This window comes from Equus asinus, chromosome 25 (assembly GCF_041296235.1).
Source record: "Equus asinus isolate D_3611 breed Donkey chromosome 25, EquAss-T2T_v2, whole genome shotgun sequence".
NCBI lineage: Eukaryota > Metazoa > Chordata > Mammalia > Perissodactyla > Equidae > Equus > Equus asinus.
The window spans coordinates 33,337,660-33,358,324 of record NC_091814.1 but is presented as its reverse complement, the minus strand read 5'-3'; the positions used below and the strand labels follow the sequence as shown (position 1 = coordinate 33,358,324).

General features: G+C 35.6%; 1 protein-coding gene and 1 long non-coding RNA gene across 8 annotated transcripts in view; one reads left to right on the top strand and one right to left on the bottom strand.

Annotated features, from left to right (window-relative positions):
* LOC139041982 (uncharacterized) overlaps positions 1-20,117 on the top strand; it is a 45,817-nt gene extending 25,700 nt beyond the window's left edge. Inside the window, exons 3-4 of the long non-coding RNA XR_011498118.1 lie at positions 16,969-17,069; positions 19,981-20,117. This is a non-coding gene — a long non-coding RNA (uncharacterized lncRNA). The remainder of the gene's footprint in view (positions 1-16,968; positions 17,070-19,980) is intronic.
* The window catches only part of RCOR3 (REST corepressor 3), a 45,319-nt gene that overhangs the window by 12,766 nt on the left and 11,888 nt on the right, over positions 1-20,665 (bottom strand). For 6 of the 7 annotated variants that reach the window (XM_044758409.2, XM_044758413.2, XM_070497299.1 and 3 more), the window contains 5 exons: positions 18,935-19,096; positions 17,379-17,503; positions 16,578-16,656; positions 9,196-9,414; positions 6,120-6,197 (listed from right to left, as the gene is read on the bottom strand). In XM_044758409.2, coding sequence (XP_044614344.1) covers positions 6,120-6,197; positions 9,196-9,414; positions 16,578-16,656; positions 17,379-17,503; positions 18,935-19,096 — 663 coding nt within the window. Of the gene's footprint in view, positions 1-6,119; positions 6,198-9,195; positions 9,415-16,577; positions 16,657-17,378; positions 17,504-18,934; positions 19,150-20,665 lie in introns of all 7 variants that reach the window. The other variant, XM_070497300.1, reaches the window with a different exon arrangement.

Sequence of the window (20,665 nt, the reverse complement as noted above, 5' to 3'; positions counted from 1 at the left end):
GGGAGAACAGGACTCCTGAAGCAGTAATAAGAAAAGGGGGAACCAAGGATAAAAAAATGAAAAGGGAGATGATAGAAGAAAAAGTAGAAGTTTTCAACATACATTCCCCAAAAAGAGGAGTAACAAGAATGGAGTAGGAACTAATATTTGAGTTAATACCTGGCAATCTGATGCCACCTTGGCTGAGAAAGGTAGATAAAAGAGGTCCTTGGTACCCAAGGATAATTAGTATTGGAACCTATTTAAAACAAGTCCAAATATTTCAGAGTAAATGGTTAAAAAATAAAGGGCTGACTGCAACTTAATCTGAAATACGAAACTAAAACTTGTGAAAGAAAATTAGTTGATTTAAAAAACAGTGATTTTGCTTATATGCTTTCATTTTATTTTTTGGCATATCTTTTCTGACTAGACAATGGTATAACATTCCCCAGCTTTGAAATTTACAACATGAGCACAGACTGGGTCATTTTTGCTTTAAAGACTTCAACAATTTTCTCAAGGGCCTCTCTTAATTCTTTGTTGCTCAAATTATTCTTTTTTGAAGTGCTTGTCTATGAGTCATCATCCTCTTTTCTTCAGTTGTTAACTCCGCTGGCTACTGATCTGTCAACAACTTTGCAAACGATTAAAGCCATTCTCTTGTACTTTCATAAACTTCATGAAGTTCTGCATCTTTTGCAACGTTTATAATTTCATTTTGGTTTGTGCTATATTTGCATTGTACTAGCACCAGAGTAAGAGAGAAGATGTTGATATCATGGGCCAGACAACAGCTAGAGTTAATTAGGGAGAGTAGTGATAGAGCCTAATTTTTCAGGTGCTCAGTGCAGCAGTGCATATTTTCTTGTTTGACAACTTTTGCTCCTTTATGCATCCCTTGGATTAATGAGCATTTGCATAGTGAGGATCTCCTGTAATACTACACTGCAAGTTGTTCTGAGGATTAAATTTAGAATATATGTAATATATATAAGGATGTATTTAGAATATATGTAAAAAACATCTAGCACAGTGCCTGAGCAAACAGAAATTGAAGTTGATCATTCAATGTTAAACCTGAAAGGTAGAAACTGGAGGAAAAGGTATCACTAATGAAAGGGACCAAAAAAATAAAAGAGCAATAACGTGTACTACGAAAACCTATTTTCACCTTATAAACAAATCAGGAGATGGGATGAACACAAATTATTATTAAAATAAATAAGTACAGAATATACTGGGGATTCAAAGATGAGAGGAAAAAGTCACAATGACTGGAATATGGAAAAAGGAAAAGTTGAAAGGGCCGAGACTGAGACGCATTTAAGAACAGGAGAAGGTTCTAGAAGGCAAAGGTGAGGAGAAGACATACCATGTATAGGGAACAACAGGATTTGTATCAGGAAGAAATGATAAATAAGCCTGGAAAGATGGTGATAGTTAACTAAAATACGGTGAGGACTGCTTCTGGCAGGGCAGTAAATATCAAGGTTGATGAGTTCACGCTAAATTTAATGAGCAATAGTTTTTGGGGGGAGGAAGTAGGGGGAGAAAGAGAGGATTCTAACCAGAATAAGCCTTTAAGCCTAGAAAGCTGGGAGAAGTGGTGATGCTGCTAACGACATAAGAAGCGAAGAAACGTTGATGTGGGAGATGTGGGAGGGCAAGGCTAAAATGATGAATTTAACTTGGGATACACCGAAAATGAGGTATTAGTCAGGACATTGGGGTAGAACTTGGGTTCCACCTGAGGCTAAAATAGATTCATCTATTCAAACACATTTTTTAAGGGTCTGGAAAATGTTTATGAAGGAAAATAATGGAGTCATAGCTTGCTCAGACATGAGGTTCTAAAATTAGCCTATGAATTTAAAAAAAAAAGTGGGTTTTTTCCCAAAATTACTCTTGAAATATTCTCACGAAGGCAGCCATGGAGACAGGCACGTAATCTCTCAATAAGTCCACACAGCCACATATTCCTCCAGTATTGGAATGAATCATTAGTTTTTCAGTTAAATCCCAGATGAAGCCTTTGGCTCGAATATAGGGTAGTACTAAGTGAAAAATATAAATACATATTTAAATACTAGAATCTCACTCAGTTCAAGAAGAAGCTCACACAGGAGGCATGTGGAAGCTAAAACTGACAAGGAATAGTGGATTCACAGTTCCCTGCTCACTGTGGGGCATGCAGTAGATAAATGGCGTTCAGGCAGAACTGCCAGCACTACTACACTTGCTATTACTAAACTTATTTTTTATTTTGCTGAATATCTGTGGTTGAATCTGTGTCATTTAAATGTACATATGATGTGACTTTAATATAGTGAAGTGATGAGACTATAAGATATTTCTAAAAAGAAGAGAGAGAAATGAGTTCTGAGGATAAAAACTTGGGAGAATGCCTACATTTACGTATAGAAAGGAAAATTATAACTGAGAAGGGACATAATAGTTATAAAAGAGAACACAACCTCTCAAAAGTTAAAGGAAGAAAGAGAGGTCATCATCTACATCCAGGGCTCAGAAAAAGGCAAGGGAAATGAGGAGTTAGAGCTGTGGAGTGTGGTCATTAGCACCAACGTTAACCTTTAAGCATAGGCTTCAATGGAAAAACGCGGTGGGGAGGGTGTTGAAACTGTATGGAATTAAACAGTTCTATGTGTGACAAAATGGAAGCAGTGGAAGAGGGAGAAGACTAAAGGACAAACAGGGCCAAAATTTTCTAAATACATAAGTTACTGATTTATATTCTCTTTTAAATCCAAGAATCTGTGGTAGAGATTTGTTTAACTTACAGAAAGGACAACTAAAATATACCTAGGCATCTAAAATTGTGTGGTAGTTGTGGTTAGCTATGTAGTACCACTGAGAACATTCTTCTACAGCAAACCCCAGTCTGAAATACTGTTTTAAAAATACTAAAATATTAATAATATAAAACAATCCTACATGTAACAGCAATTATAATTTAAAAGGCCCCAAAGAGCCTTCTAGATCAACCTATGACATCCTTAGTGAATTCAGCATCTTTACGGCATCCTTTCCCTGCTAAATTAATTAGTCTTCACATTTGTCCCATTTTTGTCAGTAGTAGATTCATACTACCTCTGAGTGGGAAGAGTCAGAAAAGGTCACCAACTTAAACCTTCTACCTGATGCTGAAAATTCCATCCAACATCCATAATGAAAGGATGTCACCCATGTATTCATGAAAACATCCATCGAGGGAGAAATTTTTAGCTTCAAAAAGCACTCCTTTTTCAGTTTCTTGCTTCCTAGATTTATTAATCTCCTTGTCCTCAACTACCAACCTCCACCCAAAACAAATCAAAGCAGAAGCAAACATGCCGCCACTCCTCCCAACACTCTCATATACTTTCAAGGAGATACATTAATGACACACACTAATTCCTACTTGGCAATGTTCTTTGGATTTATCACTTGCTGTCCATTCCTACAACTAAGACCCGATCCTACCCCATACTCCTTTGCCATTTACTTTATCAGTCAAATGCATGGTATTTTAGTAGCTGTAAAGTTTCTAATTAACCCTATATAACAGTGCAGGATAACTTCCCTAATTAAAAATTTTCATTATATCCTTCCTTTCCATTTGACTTAATTTAAAAGGCAAACTTCTCTTCCTAGCTTTCACAAAGACTTTATACTCTGGCCCTTGCCTATTGATCTCCAGCACAAAAAAATCCCTGTTCAACTCAACCTTGTTAGTGTCTCTTTCACACACCATGTTCATTCGTCCTCTGCACACAAGTTTGCCTTCCTAAGTAAATAACATGCTTCTTGAGAAAACATAGTTTTACACTTCCACTGAATTCTCAATAGTAATCAGCACAATAATGAGCCCATAAGTGCTCAGGGAATACCTATTGGGGGTTTTTAAGTGTTTTTATTTTTCCCCACTGGATTTATATTTTGAATGTACTGTCCAACACCAACCATTGTTCATATTATTCCCTCCTCCTGCCCTTTTTGAATGTGCAAAAATCCTACTCATCCTTCACACTTCAGCTGAAACATCCCTCTGCAGGAAGTCTTCCCTGATCATCCTAGTCAGAATGAATAATAACCACTTGTTTTCTTATAGCACTTTACTTACAAATCTACCACATAACTTCAATCAGTTCGTCTTATAATAGCTAGACTGTAAGCTCTTTCTTTAAAAGCAGATGGAAAAATCCATCTTTCCTTCATTTTTGTGTCCACTCTTCCCCACATACACTTCCCACAGTGCCTTACATGAAACATATAATCAATACATACTTCTGGAAGTGTACAGACTTTCTTTACCAAATTTTTCCCTAAATGAAAATAAATACAACCAAATGAATAAGTAAAGCATCTTAATAAGTGTTTACTTCCAGGTGAGTTTCATCATACAGTAGCCTATGTATCCAAAGGTTACCGAGATTCTTTCATTAGGTATTAGGTAGAAATTCTTTAGGTTAGATATTACCTAAAGATAAGTGGATACATTACATTTTTCAAGGTCTTTACTATGACTGTTAATCGAGTATTTTGAAATATATCTATTCAGGTTGCTCTCCCCTGCAAAGCAACAGGAATAATATGATAAATATAAATATATCCTGGGCATTTTCTAGATGATAAAACACATATATATTTTTCAGGTCATATGAGTTCAATAAATCAACCTCAAAGTAACATTCAAACTTCAATGTATAGATGGTAGAGTGTTAAGATTCTGGTTCTTTCATTTTGATCATTATCCTTACAATAAGCCAAGGGATGTAATAAATGTTTGATAAATTCTAACCCAATAAGTGAATTTAAATGTGAGAATCTAATACAATTTTGCTATTATATGAAAACTTCCAAAAGTAAGAGGCAGGATGATGTTAATCTAGGATTCCAATCAGACTCTAAGAAGCTGAAATATAGTCAGAGTTTCACTATTTACCAGATGCTTCTTCGGATTTATGTGAGCATCAAATGAGGTAGCACAGAGAAAGGTTATAAATGCTATTGCACTTTCACATCTTACTTTATATAATGCTAGTGAGTAAGAGTGAAATTATCCTGCAATTTTCTGGAAAATCTGAGATTAGAATGATCATTTCTTTGAAAATTTGGTAGACTTTTTCTGTAAAACTATCTGGGCCTGGTACTTTCTTACGAGAAAAATGTTAACGGTTCCTTCATTTTATTTAATGATTATAAATTATTCAGGTTTTCTTTCTTTTTAAGACAATTTTGGTAAGACATATCTTTCTAAGAATTTCTAAGTTTTATTTAAATTTTCAAACTTATTGGCATAAAGTTCTTCATGGTATTCCCATGTTTTCAATATCTGCAGTATTTTTTAATTTAATTTTTAAATTATAGACATTTTAAGTTTTTGCTTTTATGCATCTTAATGCATAATTAAATATGAAATTAAAATAATTTCAATACAAAATTTGAAATAACTCTTTGTTGCAATAATATCACATAAAGTAAAGTAGTATTCTTTGACTTCCACTGTCCTTAAATAAACAAATGTCACTAGACTGTCAATTTACCTGTGGGTTTGGAATGAGATATTGGTCTATGTATATTTCATTCTTTTCCATTACCTAACCTTCTCAAAACAGATGCAGAACAAATCAACAAAAACAACTTCCTTCATAACAATTCCTCCTTTCTGAAAGATTCTAACGAGTGAGATGGCATGTGGTACATTACTTCTGAAGCATTACTCTTCTGCCTCCCCCAGCCCTTTCACACATACTTCATTTGTAGATATTTCAGTCAACCTGTGGTTTGGTGGGGGGCAAACATTCCATTAGGACCAAATGCAATTATCTGATTATTACACACACAGAAAGGCAAGTCCAGGATATGGAGCATAACATAGGAGTCTTAAAAAAGAGAAAAGAGAAAAGAGAAAAGATTTTATAATAAAAGCTTCTGTAAAAGACTTGATTGGACTTTATGGGCAGTGAAGTACTCCTATAACTATCAGAAATATAAAAAACATATTAGGTTTCAGCTGAAGTACAAGTAAGACTTGAGAAAATGGTTAGTATTAATAAGACATGTGACCACTGAACACTGGATAACTCAAAGAACAAGGTTTCACCATTCTCAGTCACATATATTCTTCAATAACATACCTCAGGAGGTTTGAATTCTTCAATTCCACCTTCCATTTTCTGTTTAAGTGCACTGTTTACTTGCTTAGCATTCTGAACCTTCAACAAAATAACCCAAAATATGAATCAGATCACATATTTACGTGAATTTTTTAACATTCAGTAAATGAAAAGGATATATACCAAAATCCTATAAATTTTATTTCAGGAGGATAGACACTTATCACACTTAGGGTGTGATACACCACTCATTCAACTAATATACACATCAACTAATATACAAATATAATAGACTAACAGATACAGTTCACAAATAATAGTATTTGACTATCTTTTAACAATGTCTCTTATAACCTAAGACAACTGGTATCTATAGGAATTAAATTCCATCAATATTTCTCATTACCATAATGTTTTGATCAAAGAACAACTATTCCAATAAGAATAATGATGATGAGGGTGGATAATATTTATAAGGTCTTTTTTTTTTTTTTGAGGAAGATTAGCCCCGAGCTAACATCTGGCGCCAATCCTCCTCTTTTTGCTGAGGAAGCCTGGCCCTGAGCTAACATCTGTGCTCATCTTCCTCCACTTTATACGTGGGATGCCTACCACAGCATGGCGTGCCAAGCGGTGCCATATCTGCACCCAGGATCCAAACCGGCGAACCCCAGGCTGCCGAAGCTGAATGTGTGCACTTAACCACTGTGCCACCGGGCCAGCCCCTATTAGGTCTTTATTATGATAAGTATCATTGTCGGTGCTTCATATAAAACACATCACTTAATTCTCACAACTACTCTGTGAAGTAAGAACAATCAGTTCTGCTATAACTTGACATATGCATTCTCAAAAGTCACTGTACTAGGCAAAATTGCACAATAAAAACCACAGGGCTTATGGGGAAAGGAGCTTGGGACATAATAATCAAAAACTTTATCAATGACATATAAAAGATAGGAAGCTAATAAAAACGATAGCACAGTTTTACACATTCTAAATGGTAAAGAAATTCACAAATGCTAGATATCACAAATAGAGATGGTAGTTTAACAGGAAAAAGACCTGAAGGTTGCTTAGGGAAGTGAGTGTCAAAAGAGTTGCAGCTTATGAGTTATTGGGAAGTGGTAGAAGGAGGGTTATTTGAAATTAGATGAAAAGTTTTAACAACAGATGTGGATATGTGTGGCTTCTACTCAGTGAACTAAGGTAGCTGGCACACATTTGAAGGGTCTGGGTATGTGCTCAGCTAGATGAAGATTCACTGACAAAAATCACATGTAAGCAAATAGAAAATTCACATTATGTTCCAATCGTTCCCAAGTATATCAATTGTGCTGGAACAAATTCATGTTTTCAAGACAAGCATTACCGCAGAGCTGACTCTAGCTTTTTGTGATCATGTTACAGGTGAGAGAGTTATAAGGCACAGAGAAATCAAGAAGCTTTCCCACTGCTACAGAGATAGGATAAAAGACAGAACCTGAACCTGAACCACGCCAAGTTTCCAAGTACCATTTCACTAGAAATATTAAGGGCTAAGATTTTTTTATTTATTGATTTACTTTTTCTTCTGTTTTGTTTTTCTCAGTATGGACAAATCAAATATTTATAAAGTGATTTGCAAAAATTTTTTCATCAGAGATCCTAAAAACACAGCTAAAATGCATAAATCTAGGCTGATTCAAATGTGGTGAGTTGGTCAGCTCCGTTAAATAGACAAACAGAGATAAAATGTAAAGTCTCAGTCTTCAAGGATTTCATAGACTAGCGGGGAGATAAATAAATATAAAAGTATGATAAATGCTAAAACACATAACCCAGACTCAGAGAGAGAGAGAGAACAAGAGAGTACGTGTGTGTGTGTGTGTGTCTGTGCTAGTGAGTGTGGGTGGTGCGGAAGATTAGGGAACGTTTTCTAGAGGAGATGACATCTAAACTGAGTTTTAAAGGATTAACAAGAATTAAGCAGGTAGACAAGGGTGGGGGAGGAAATGCCTTCTGGGCAGAATAACATTTAGGAAGACAGGAAAGCTTTAAAGCATGAGCCGGCAGTTAGGCTGGGGACAAACCAAAGAATTTGAATTTTGCCTAAAGATGAAGGAAACATAAAGGATTTTTAAGCAAGGGAGCAATATAACCATATTTGCTTTTCAGAAAAATAATTCCAGTAGTAATTTGGAGAACAGAATGGAGTGAAGAAGATGGAAATTAATTTAACAGTCCAGCTGAGAAATACTGAGGACTTCACTTAAAACAGCAGGAATGAAGGAGTGGTAGTGGAGGTATACAGAGACGGTTAAAGAAATAACTTGAAAACAAAATCAAGACATCTTTGTAAACACTTGACTGTGGAGAATTCGGGAGGAGGAATCAAGGATAACCCTGTGGTCACTGGCTGAGTAACTGAGCGTTTGTGGTGCTATTCACTGAGATAAGGAATGCAAAAGGAGGAACTCACGGCTAAGGTGGGTATGGAAGTATTCAGTTTGGACATTGTATATGAGATGTCTGAGATATAAAAATTACAGAATGTGTAAACCCAAGGAAAAGAAGACAGAGAAAGGCCGGAGACCTGAGAACAACCATTAACGTCACACAGGAAGCAGACGCTGTAGCCAGGGTTAGAACTTAGGTTTGCTAACTCTAGATCCTGACTAGTACCCACTACCTGATTACGGCAATGAGACTATTACAATACTACTGCTACACTACTGGTGATGAAGATGATGATGAAGAGAGCTGTTATTCTGCATTGAGCATTCAAAATGTGCCAAACACTGCTAAATAATCTACATGGATCATCTCAAGTAATTCCCAACAAACTGCAAGAGAAGTATGACTGTTATCCCCAATTTCACAGATGTGAAAGAGATTCTATTATTTCCCAAGATCACAGAGCTAACAGGTAGCAACACTGAGATTCAAATGTAGAATAGACAGAGGCATCTTATAATCTGGAAACAAGGTAAGTTTTAAAGAATGAAGCTTATGTAAATGAGTAGCTGAGAAAATCTGCAAAAAACTGAGTTTACTGAAGGAAAATCAGATAAGCAAAATGAACAGAATCACTACAAATACGATTTTTATAAAATACCTGACGTTTTAAAGAGATCAGCTCCATGTCCAGTTGCCTCAAGATGGTACTGGCTGCATTGGGACTACAGGACACAGCTACCACATCTTCCTGGGTTAAATACATGCCCTTTGGCGGGCGGCACTTAGAGCGCTGGGAGTGATGGCGGTGTTGTAAACTCTGATACTCCCTCCTTCCAAGTCCAATCTTGCTAGTTTGGACCGGTTGTTCAGTATTACCCTACAAGAATAAAGGGAGAATAACAGCTAATTTGGTTTTTACACATGTGTAAATTGAAAACAGTCTATTACTAGTCTATTAACAGTCTATTACTGTAGTAGAAGTTATCTGTTGTACTAAGTACACCTAAAAAATCTTTCTAACCAATTACCTTAGGTATGAGTCTAAACACACACACATACATAGCACTTATCAAGTGGGGGAAATAAGCATACAACATAACATATCCTTGATTAATCCACTCCATAAAATGTATGATTTCTACACCCAGAGGACTACAAACAAACAAAAAAATAAGTCGGACTCTATAAAGTATTCCTGTTTGTGTTGAGATGGGATATATCTTCCCTCAGCAATAAAGGGCAAAAAAAAAAAAAGAAGAAAAAAGCTATAACTTATTATGTCAAAGTTTTTTGGTTTTTTTTGTTGTTGTTGAGGAAAATTTGCCCTCAGCTAACACCTGTTGCCAATCTCCCTCTTCTTTGCTTGAGGAAGATTCACCCTGAACCACCATCTGCGCCAATCCTCCTCTACTTCACATGTGGGTCACCACCACAGTATGACTGATGAGTGGTGTAGGTCTGCACCCAGGATCTGAACCCATGAACCTGGGCCACCAAAGTGGAGTGTGCCAAACTTAACCACTATGCCATGGGGCCAGCCCCGTGCAAAATTCTTTAACAAAGTAACAAAGGGGAAAATTAGGAATTATGACAAGTGGCAGATTAGACCTCTAGTGAAAAAGAGATAACATTTCATCCTCATTTTAGAGTTGTTGAAAGAGAACTATGCCTCTTAAGGTTAAAAAGTACACAGAATTATCTTAATCCTGACAACATTTCTAAACTCTTGTCTATTCATCTTCACATGAATAAAATAAAATGTGAATTTGTGTTTATGATGAGGTAGGAAAGTTTTAATGATGACATGAACTCAAGTAGGATTTCATTATTACTTGCAATATTCTTAAAGTATGACATAAAAATACAATATTATTCTGTGTTTCTGAGACGGGAATCCATTAGAAACTGTGTCTATTAGGTTGAAGGCTATTTCACTGAAGAGATTTAATAATCCAGTTCTTTAGAAAAGGAACTCTGACTAAAAGTCACAAAACAATTGTACAACGAAGCATAATCCACTTTCGTTGCTTAAAACCCAACCCAAAGCAACACATGGCACATTCGATGTTCAAGGAAACTCCTCCGAGGATAGAACTCCTAAAATTGCCAGATCAAGTACGTTTTACAAAATCTTTTAAAATTCATTTCTGAGCTAGCAGGTAGGTGAGGAAATTCCTCAGAGACCGGAAATGATGAGAAAGCAGGGCTCCAGACAGACAAGTGAGTATGCAGGAGCTGGCATTTGCCTAAAGCCCAGCTTCAATGGACAGCAGGTACAGGCAGGAGATAAGGCCAGAACTCTGGAAGGGGATGCCATCACTGTGCAAGGCAGAAAAATGCCCCTGCCCTGCAGAGGGAGAGGATGATTAAAGGGAGTCATGCCTATCTCACCCTTGGCTGAATGGAAAGGAAAGAAACCAAAGAAAGTCTCCCCTGAGAATTCCTAACCATAAGCCTACATTCAGGCAGGTTTGGGGACTAAATTTATGACCCGTCTGGCCTGCAAATCCCCAAATCAAAAATTTAGTTCGAAGTGTCTCAGGTTGGCAGAGCCTTCAGACACTTAGTGGAAGCAAATGCAAACTGTCTCTAGAAGAATGCACTTTAAACCGAGGTCTCAAGAATTTTCCACAAGTATGTTCCAAGGAAAATGAGCTCCCAACCACAAACTGCTAAACAATCTCCATAAGTGAGAGACAGCAGAAGCAAACAACAGAATTCTGTCTGCAAAGACTGCAGACACTAGAACTACTGGATAAACAGAATACAATAAATGTGCTATAGTGTATAAAGAAATAAAAGACAGCATTGAAAATAGGGAATATTCTTATAAGGAATCAGCCTATCAAAACCGACCAAGTAGATATGCAAAAGAACCAAAAAGAACATCCAGAAATAAAAAAAAATATTATCAACAAGATTAGAAACTCAATGGATGGGTCACTTAGCAGATTAGATAGAGCTCAAAAGAAATTAATGACTCAGAATGTACATATGAGAAAAATGCCCACAAGGCAGTATAGAAATATGGAAAGGCAAAAAGAGGGAAAATATGAGTGCTTAAGAGACATGTGAAAGTCCATTATATTTCTAAAAGGATTCTCAAAGGAAAGGAAAGAACAGAATGAGGGAGAATCAATATTCAAAGAGGCAACAAATGGAAATTTTACAGAACTTAAGACATATGATTCAGGAAGCAGAATGAATCCAAAGCAAGTTTAAAAAAAGAAATCCATACTCAGATCCATCGAAGTGAAACTATAGAACACTAAAGACAAAGAAGAGATCATAAAAGCAGACAGAGAGAAGGCAAATTACCTCCAAAGGATGACAATTAGCCTGACTGCAAGACTTCTCTACAGCAATGATAGAAATCAGAAGCAGGAGAATAATATCTTCAAATAATAACTACCAAACTAGGAGTCTAACACCAGTAAAACTAAGGCATCAAGAACAAAGGAGAAACAGGCACTTGGACATACCAAGACTGACTGTGTAAGACTGACTGTGTTTATAACCAAAAGATTTCACTAATCTAATTTGCAAAGAACTTCAGGAAAAAGGAAAATTAGTTTCAAAGAAAGGTCTAAGATTCAAGAAAGAATGGTGAGCACAGTAAATTTTAAACACGTGGGTAAATCTAAATAAACACTGAACGTATGTTTAATTTGAGAGATTTAAAAAACCAAGATCTAACTAAAACCAGACAAAAATAGCATTAAATCAGGAGTGTAGTGGTTGAACTCAAAGCATTCTAAGGGCTTTGTATTAACCAGAAAGTCATTAAAAACACCAATATTAGACTTTAAGTTAAATATGTAGGATAAAATTTCCAGAGTAGACAATAAGAATATAGAAAATAGAAACATCCCCAAACTAGTAGAAAGCAAAAAAATGGAACGAGAGATAGATTCTTAATCCAAAAAAAGAAAAAAGGCACAAAGGAGGGAAAAGATAACTAGAAAAATCAAGTCAAATAGAAGGTAAAAATAAGAAAGAACAAAAATACAAAGAGATCAGTGATCATGACCAACACAAAGGGGATAAACTCTCCAGACAAGATGTCAAAGCCCATCTATATGCTCCTTATAAGACACAGACTTAAAACGTGAGGACATAGAAATGTTGGAAATAAATAATAAAGATATACCAGGCAAATACTTAACAAAAGAAAGGTGGTAAAGTTATATTAGACAAAATAATCTCTAAGGCAGAAGTGCTGTGCACTTCAGGAGAGCTGGCATCCCTTTTCCACTATATGCCAGTGGTGCCCTATAATCACTGTAACAACGAAAGACATCTCCATAATTTCTAAATGCCCCTATGGGGGCAATATTAAACCTAGCTAGAACCACTGTCCCAAAGGAACTCTTACATATGCATATTCAGGATGTGTTCTTATCCATATTGTTCATAACAACCAAAAATTGGAAATGATGTCCACTGATAAGAGAATGGATAAGTTGTGGCATATACATAAAACGGAATACTATAACAATGAAAATGAATTGCAAAAACATGTTGGACAATAAAAAAAATGCAGGTAGCTGAAGAATACATACAATATGATTCCATTTAAATAAAGTTTGAAATGGAAAAAACTAAATGAAAAGTTGCTTAGAGAGACATACATATGTGATAAAACTATAATAAAGGGAAGTGAATAATGGCTAAATTTCAGAGTAGGGTTCCCTTTTCAGGACAGAAGTTCCCTCTGGTGAGAAGGGAGTGGGCTGCAGTGAAGGAAACATACACACAGGACTTCTGTTTCTTGAGCCCAGTGATGGACACACTGGTGTTTGTTTTATTATTATTATTTAAACTGCACATACTCTGGGGTGTGTAGAGTTCACAATTTTTAAAAGTTAAAAAAAACCCTTCTATATAATGTGTCAGTAACATGCAGAGGCAGCTATAAAGATTTGTGTTAAAGGCAATAATACAGTATCATCCTCTGCTTGGTGTCCCTATCTGTTGTGAAGGAGCAGAGAAATGAAAGCTGCTGACAGACCGTGCCAGCCCTGGACCACACCTTGCAGTATCTTTTTAATACTTTTTAACTCATACTCCTCTCATGTTATTTGCCAATAGGACGAGATCACAGGCAAACAAAAGACCAATGCGTTTGTATCATCTCAAATAGTTGGACAAAACAGTATTCCAGATACATACACTTTCTAGATAACTAAACTCAAATCTCTAATTTCTCCTATCTGTACAGTAATTAAGAGTTTATAATGCATATTCTCATTCATTATAACAAATCTGACTGAATGCCTGCTATGTACCAGGCCCTGTAGGTAAGACACAATAATGCCTGCTCTTAAAGAGCTTACTACCCAGGGAGAGGCAGGCGGGGGATGGGAGACGGTAAGTAAATAATTACCACTCAGCTCAATGAGTACTGCAATAGATTTAAAGAAAAATAAGGAGGTAGTCAATTCAAGATAAGGCACAGGAGATTTCACAGAAGTTACATCTTGTGGAGTTATGAGGAATTTCCTAGGCAGATTTGGGAAGAAAGGGAATTCCAGAAAAAAGGGACCAATATAACCATAAGACAAAAGCCAGGGAACTAAAAGTCTTATCTAAAACACTGTTAGTAATTTGAAATATGTAGGGAGGGGAGGAGAATGCCTAACTAGAGAGTTGTGTTTTATCCTACAGACAAAGCCATGGAAGGGTTGCAAGCACTAAATCTGGTTTTAAAATGATTGCTCCGTCAACAAAGTGAAGAATGGACTGGAAGGTGTGGTATGGAGAGTCTGCAGGCATGGAGATAAGATAGAAAATTTCAATAATTTAGAGAAGAGATGAGAACATAAAAATAAGCCAGTCACACAGAAGAACAAAGACAAAAAGCACAAAATTTACTGTTATTTAAGAGAGAATTAAAAACAGTAATGAAAAACTGAATAGAGTAATAGAGAAAGAGAAAAGTCAGTCACTAAATTGAGACACAATGGTTAAAAAGGCAGACAGGAATCAGAATGGTGTTACAAAAGTCAAAGAGAGATTTTCAGGAAAAGGGAGGGGCAATAACTTGAAATGATATAGAAAGCGCAAGTAGAAGACAATGAATAATCAATCACTGGCTGTGGTAATTAGGAGGTCACTGGTGACCTCTGCCAGCAGCGTCAGTGAAGTGAAGGGACAGAGGACTGGCCGAAGCAACTCAAGAGTGAAGCAGTGCTAAGGAGTGCAGTTTTTTCCAGGCTGGTTGAGAGAGAGTTATGCTTTTAAATGGAAGACCTGAGTATATCTTGGGCTGCAATGAAAAGGCTGATAGGCATAGAGAAGGGATAACTGAGGGGAAAAGTCCTAAAGGCGATATGAAGAGATGGCTAGAATCAAACAAGCAGTGAAACTATACAGAACAGGGGAACAGACCTTTCTTATTGAGGCATTCAGGCACAACCTGTTCATTCCGTAAACATTATTGAATATCATTTCATATTGCCACATTTGTTACACTTTAAAAGTCTGATCATATAAAGTATTGCAAGGAAGCGGACAATGAGTACTGCGTAAAGTGCAAGGGGATACAAGATGCACAATGTAACTCAGTTCCTGACTGCAAAGAGTTTACAGCTTAGTGAGCAAAATACAGTAATTTGAATACAGTGTTCAAAGTGGAAATATACCCAAGTGAAAAGGGTAGGATGGTAGCACAGAGGTTAGGGGAAGGGCTGGAATTTAAGGGAGTTTCTGCTTGCTATCTTCTCTGTAAAGCAGAAGGTAAAGTTACCGGCCAAGTTTTTCGGGGAGTGGAGCAGTGGTAGGCAACATGTAGAAAGGGATGAATAGTTCAACATAGCTGCTCAGATAAGAAAACAACTTTTATTTAAGATTTACTACATACTGGGTACAGTAATAAGTGCTTCTATACATATTACGTCTTTGATTCTCAAAACAATCCTATTATTTTCATTTTATCAGTGGGAAAACCTGAGGCTTAGACGTTAAAAACTGAAAGGCTCTAACTCTTTTTTATAAGTAGCAACAGTTTACATGATTGTGCTATTTTCTCCTGCTGTACCTCTCAGACCAAGAACAGCAACTGATCCAGCATTGCAGGTTTATGGGGTTAAGGAAAGTATAGCAGAAAGATAAGGGAAATGGCGAGTTAAAAACATCGGGAAAGGAGCAATTTAAGTAGTTGATCATTGGGTCTATGGCTCAAGGAAACGAGGCAGACTTGGAAAAAAATGAAGGAATCGAAGAGTCTGAGAACATTTAGCAGTAGTAAGAAAATTAGTAAAATATCAAGTTGAGATAAGAGTAGGATTTTAAAAATTTCATTGACAAGAGTTTAAGATGATGACAAGGACCAGACTGGGCCATGGCACTGAGTCCCTTAAGAGCAACAGGAGTCATTAAACTGGCTGAGGTCACATTCTGTCTCCAGTGTCAAGGTTATTTTTGCTACTCTACAGCTGCCTATACCTCACAAGCCTTTACCTGGAACTTCTGGTCTATTTTTTACAATTACATAATTCCTTGCATTAATAAATGAGCATGTATATCAATTTAGCCTTTCCTTAATGATTTTAAGTTATTATCATTACCATCATATTGAGGAATATGAGTGCCTTTCTAGTGGGGGATTCTTCCAGCTCTTCCTTTGAGGCAGCTTTCAATTTTCACTGCCGTCAGTATAACCTGTTACTAATTTCTAATTTCCTATAACATGTAACAAAGTATTTTCAAGAAAAATTGGGTAACAAACCCAGAAAGCATAATTTTACACCTAATACTATATAATCTGAGGGTGGTTTTATTTCTTTTCTACGGATTAAAAATTAGGTAGGGATTGTGGCAGAGCTTTTATACTTGTGTGGATGAGATAACCCAAAAATTACTTAAGCCACTGGCTAATCAGAGTTCTCGATAATACTGTTTTTCCAAAAACCTCTAATTAACATTGAAATTTACTGTCTCCTAAACCATTATATAAAAACATTTTTCTTAATATGAAATATTATTCACTCTTGAGTGGATTTGTAGAACAATTACAAGCACTCTAATGATCATCATTACCTCTTTCTTCGCTTCTTTTTTGGGATCATAATCACTATCGTTTCCATCCATTGGATGTGTTTCTTCCACATCATCATCACTGAGAACAAACAAAGATAGTACACTTAATTCTCTTTTTATTCTAGTCTGGTGCTCTCATCAAACTGTAATATACCTTGCTAATAATTTTACTGAATATTCCCCAACAGAACAGGAGGCGTCCTTGGGAAGGTGAGCTTTTATAATTTAGATTTCTGTAGTGTTTAGAAACATTTATCATTTGGGGCATATAGAATCATCTTAGCAAACATTTCTAGCTGTAAAATAGAGACCCAGTAGGAAAGATATTTAGAAAGAAATATTTGGGAAAGAGAACAGATATATTAACTCGATATAATACTTACTATTTCAGTTCTCCAGTTGGAGGATCAAGGCAGACAAAAACCAGGAAGAAAAATGATTTTATACTACCAGGAATATACATCTACAATAATGCGGACTTCAGTTACTCAGGTAATTGTGGAAAGAGCATCTTCTAGAGAATGTATTTCTCAATATATTGCAAATGTATGTATTGAATATACCAATATTAAAAGGAAGCATTGATTGCAATGTTTGCTGGCTATGATTAACAGTTAAAGAGTTGAGGAGGTCTTACTATTAAGATTTCTGATCACTCAGCTCTTCCTGTCAGAGCAGAAACATGTATGTAAGGATAAGATGTATTTACAATGTGTTGCGATAATTTCTCCACCTTAGGGAATGCAAGCCACCCAATAACAGTGCCCCTAACAATGTAATCATAAAAGGCAGCCAACCCACCTGTCACCCTGATTATGCCTATTGGCTAGTTTACGAGCCTGGCGGTCCATCAAGCTTGTCCTAGATCGAGTTTTTTTCCAGGAATAGTAATATTTTACAAGGCTAGCAATTGTCTTATCTGGAAGCTTGAAAAAAAAGAATCATGTTAATATCAGTAAGTTTAACTCATAAACTCTGATTAACAGAATGAACAATATTTCTGATATTATTCTTTGATACTTAGCAAAAGCATAGATGACAAATATTTTCACAGGTACCTTTATGAATTATGGAGCTAAAAAACTGTTGGTAGCCCACCACACCTATGTCACTGACATTTCTGAATGAACATTCCTATTTGCTCTGAGGGGGCAGGGGATAGAAAAATGTTACAAACTCACATGGTGAGAATGGCCCCAGGAGTCCCCAGCACAGTCAATGTTACTATCCAATATCTGTTTTCATTAGAGTTATTCTTTTTTTTCCCTCTATAAATTGAAATTTTTTTATTGATACATAATTCACATACCATAAAATTCACCAGTTTAAAGCATACAATTCAGAAGTTTTTAGTATATTCACTAAGTTGTACAACCATCAGTATTTAATTCCAGATATTTTCATAACCTCAGAAAGAAACTCTATCCCATTAGCAGTCATTCCCTATTCCCCCCTTAACTCAGCCCCTGGCAACTAATCTACTTTCTGTCTCTATGGATTTGCCTATTCTGGATATTTCATATAAATGGAATCATACAATATGTGACCTTTTATGTCTAGCTTCTTTCACTTAGCACAATGTTTTCAAGAAAAGCTATTCAATTCTTAAAAATGAATTTGTGGAATCATTTTATTTTAAATCCAGGTTTTAAAATCATAAATAATGCAAACAGTCTTTAGCTACCAAATAGTTTCTGGGTATTAAAATGACTAATGACCACGCACCGACTTGTCATCCTGCCAAACAAGGATGCACACTCCCAATCAAAAATGTTCCCTTCAATTATGGAAGACACTTAGATATATTTGCAAAAATTATCTAATTTTCATCCATTCAGGTTAGAAGAGTTTAATGCAGCAACTTCTCAGGTTTATATTATTTCAACACAACATTAAAAATTTCAGAACTAGAAATAAAGAGCAGTTTTTCTCCTTAAAAAAAAAAGCAACAGCACCTGAAGAACAATGAATTAATACAGAATTGTCAAAAATTGGTTTTCACATCCAAAGGAATATGAATTAGAAAATAGAATCCTAATGTTAAAAAATGAAACATTTAAAAATAAAATTGAAATTATGATTTTTTTTCCTGGAACAACAAACATATTTAGTAACTCTATTACACATATATGTAAGTGATAATAAAAATTAATGCATTACAGTAAAATAGGACAACTGTCATGCAACAGAATAGTTGTCGAAAATAGGACTGTATGCAAATATACCTATTTCAAACTATTTTTAAAAATTAAAATTAGACTGGAAAACTTTTTTTGTATTTAATAATTAGGAAGTATTTAATAAGAGCATATGATATCATTCAGATATGAATCAGAGTAAGATCAAAATTACCGTACCATTTGCTGAATCCTGTGAAAGCTCTTCCCATGAAAACTAAAGGCTTGTTCAAATAGGACTTTATCTTCCACTGTCCACTCATCCGGAAAGGGAGTGAAATTAGGGAGATCAGCAAGGGACTTCTCAATGTTATGTTTATGCCAGAACAACATGCCAAGTGCCTTTGAAGAGAAATCATTCCCCTTTGGTTTTAATGGATTTATGTTCCATCACACTTAAGAGAGTTAAACACAAATTTGGTTAAAATCTGAAGCCCATGACTTTCAACTGAAGATACACTCACAGTTTGGGGCTTTTAACCAGGGTGCCCAGGTAGCAGAGCTCACTTATCTATTTCTTTTAAATCAGGGCCTCAGAACAGTGAATGTTCTTACATACCATATTTGCTGCAGAATCTAGGAAAAACAGTGAGCTGAGGAGAGTGACTATAATTACTAACGCAGGTTTGTAGGCTCATATCAAGACTTTCACCCACATTTACTCATTTGTCAATGTGTTGAGAAAAATATGCTAAAATGAAAAATATCCAGTAAATCAATACTTAAAGGAAACTACCAAGTATAACACAACACTAGAAGTGCTCAGTCGAGACTTAGTAGAGAAATTTTTAAGTTTTATTTAACCTTTTAGAAGTATACCATGTGCTAAATGCTCCCAAGAAATAAGAGAACCTCAAGCGAAACTTTAACAATATTTCACCACATATATTTTTTAAAGTTCTTTATTATCATGATGTACACAAGCAATTATTATAAGGCATATTAATAATTTCAATGACTTTATTACCAAAGCACAAGAAAGCCTGAAACGGACAATTTCCAACAACGCCACGACTTTCCCTTCTATTATAAATAAGCAGTAGGTCTTTATCTTTACTATAAGGTACTGAGTATCATTTAGGGAATAAAGTTTTATTTTTTATTTTTCACTTATGAAGAAGATTGGCCCTGAACTAACACCTGTTGCCAATCTTCCTCGTTTTGCTCGAGGAAGACTGTCCCTGAGCTAACAGCTATGCCAATCTTCCTCTATTTTTTGTATGTAGGATGCTGCCACAGCATGGCTTGATGAGTGGTGTGTAGTTCTGCACCCAAGACATGAAACTGCGAACCCCAGGCCACAGAAGCAGAGCACATGAACTTAACCACTATGCCACCAGGACAGCACCAAGTTTTATTTTTTAAGAAGAGATATACCAACTTTTTAAATGACGAGTTTTAAACTTATTTTTTGTACTTCAGTAATACTTCTTTAAAATGAACATGAAAATGAATGTACACGCAGTCACATTTTAAAAGATTAAGTTTCTCAAACAAATATTAAGTAGAAAGTCAAGGCTTGAAAACAAAATACATAAAGCCTTCAAAATCCACAAAAAAGTTAACTACATTTAAACATCTCAATTTCACAGAAATTATTTTTTATCCAAACAGGTCACTGACTATAAAGTTAGCTCTTAATCCAGGTTACAGATAATTCACTTATTTTACTAATACTTCTGATAAAGGTTGATCTAACACACTGAAATGAGATTTAAGAATCCGTATTTCATTTTCATTTTATGAACCATACGCCATATATATATATATATACATATATATATATATATATCTCCTTTTAAAGTTATCTAATTGAAAAAAAGTCCTTTGTGAATTATTTCATTCAAAATTTAGAAGTCTTAAAGATTTCTTTAGATAAAAAGTTTAACTGTTATATCTTTTAAATTAAAA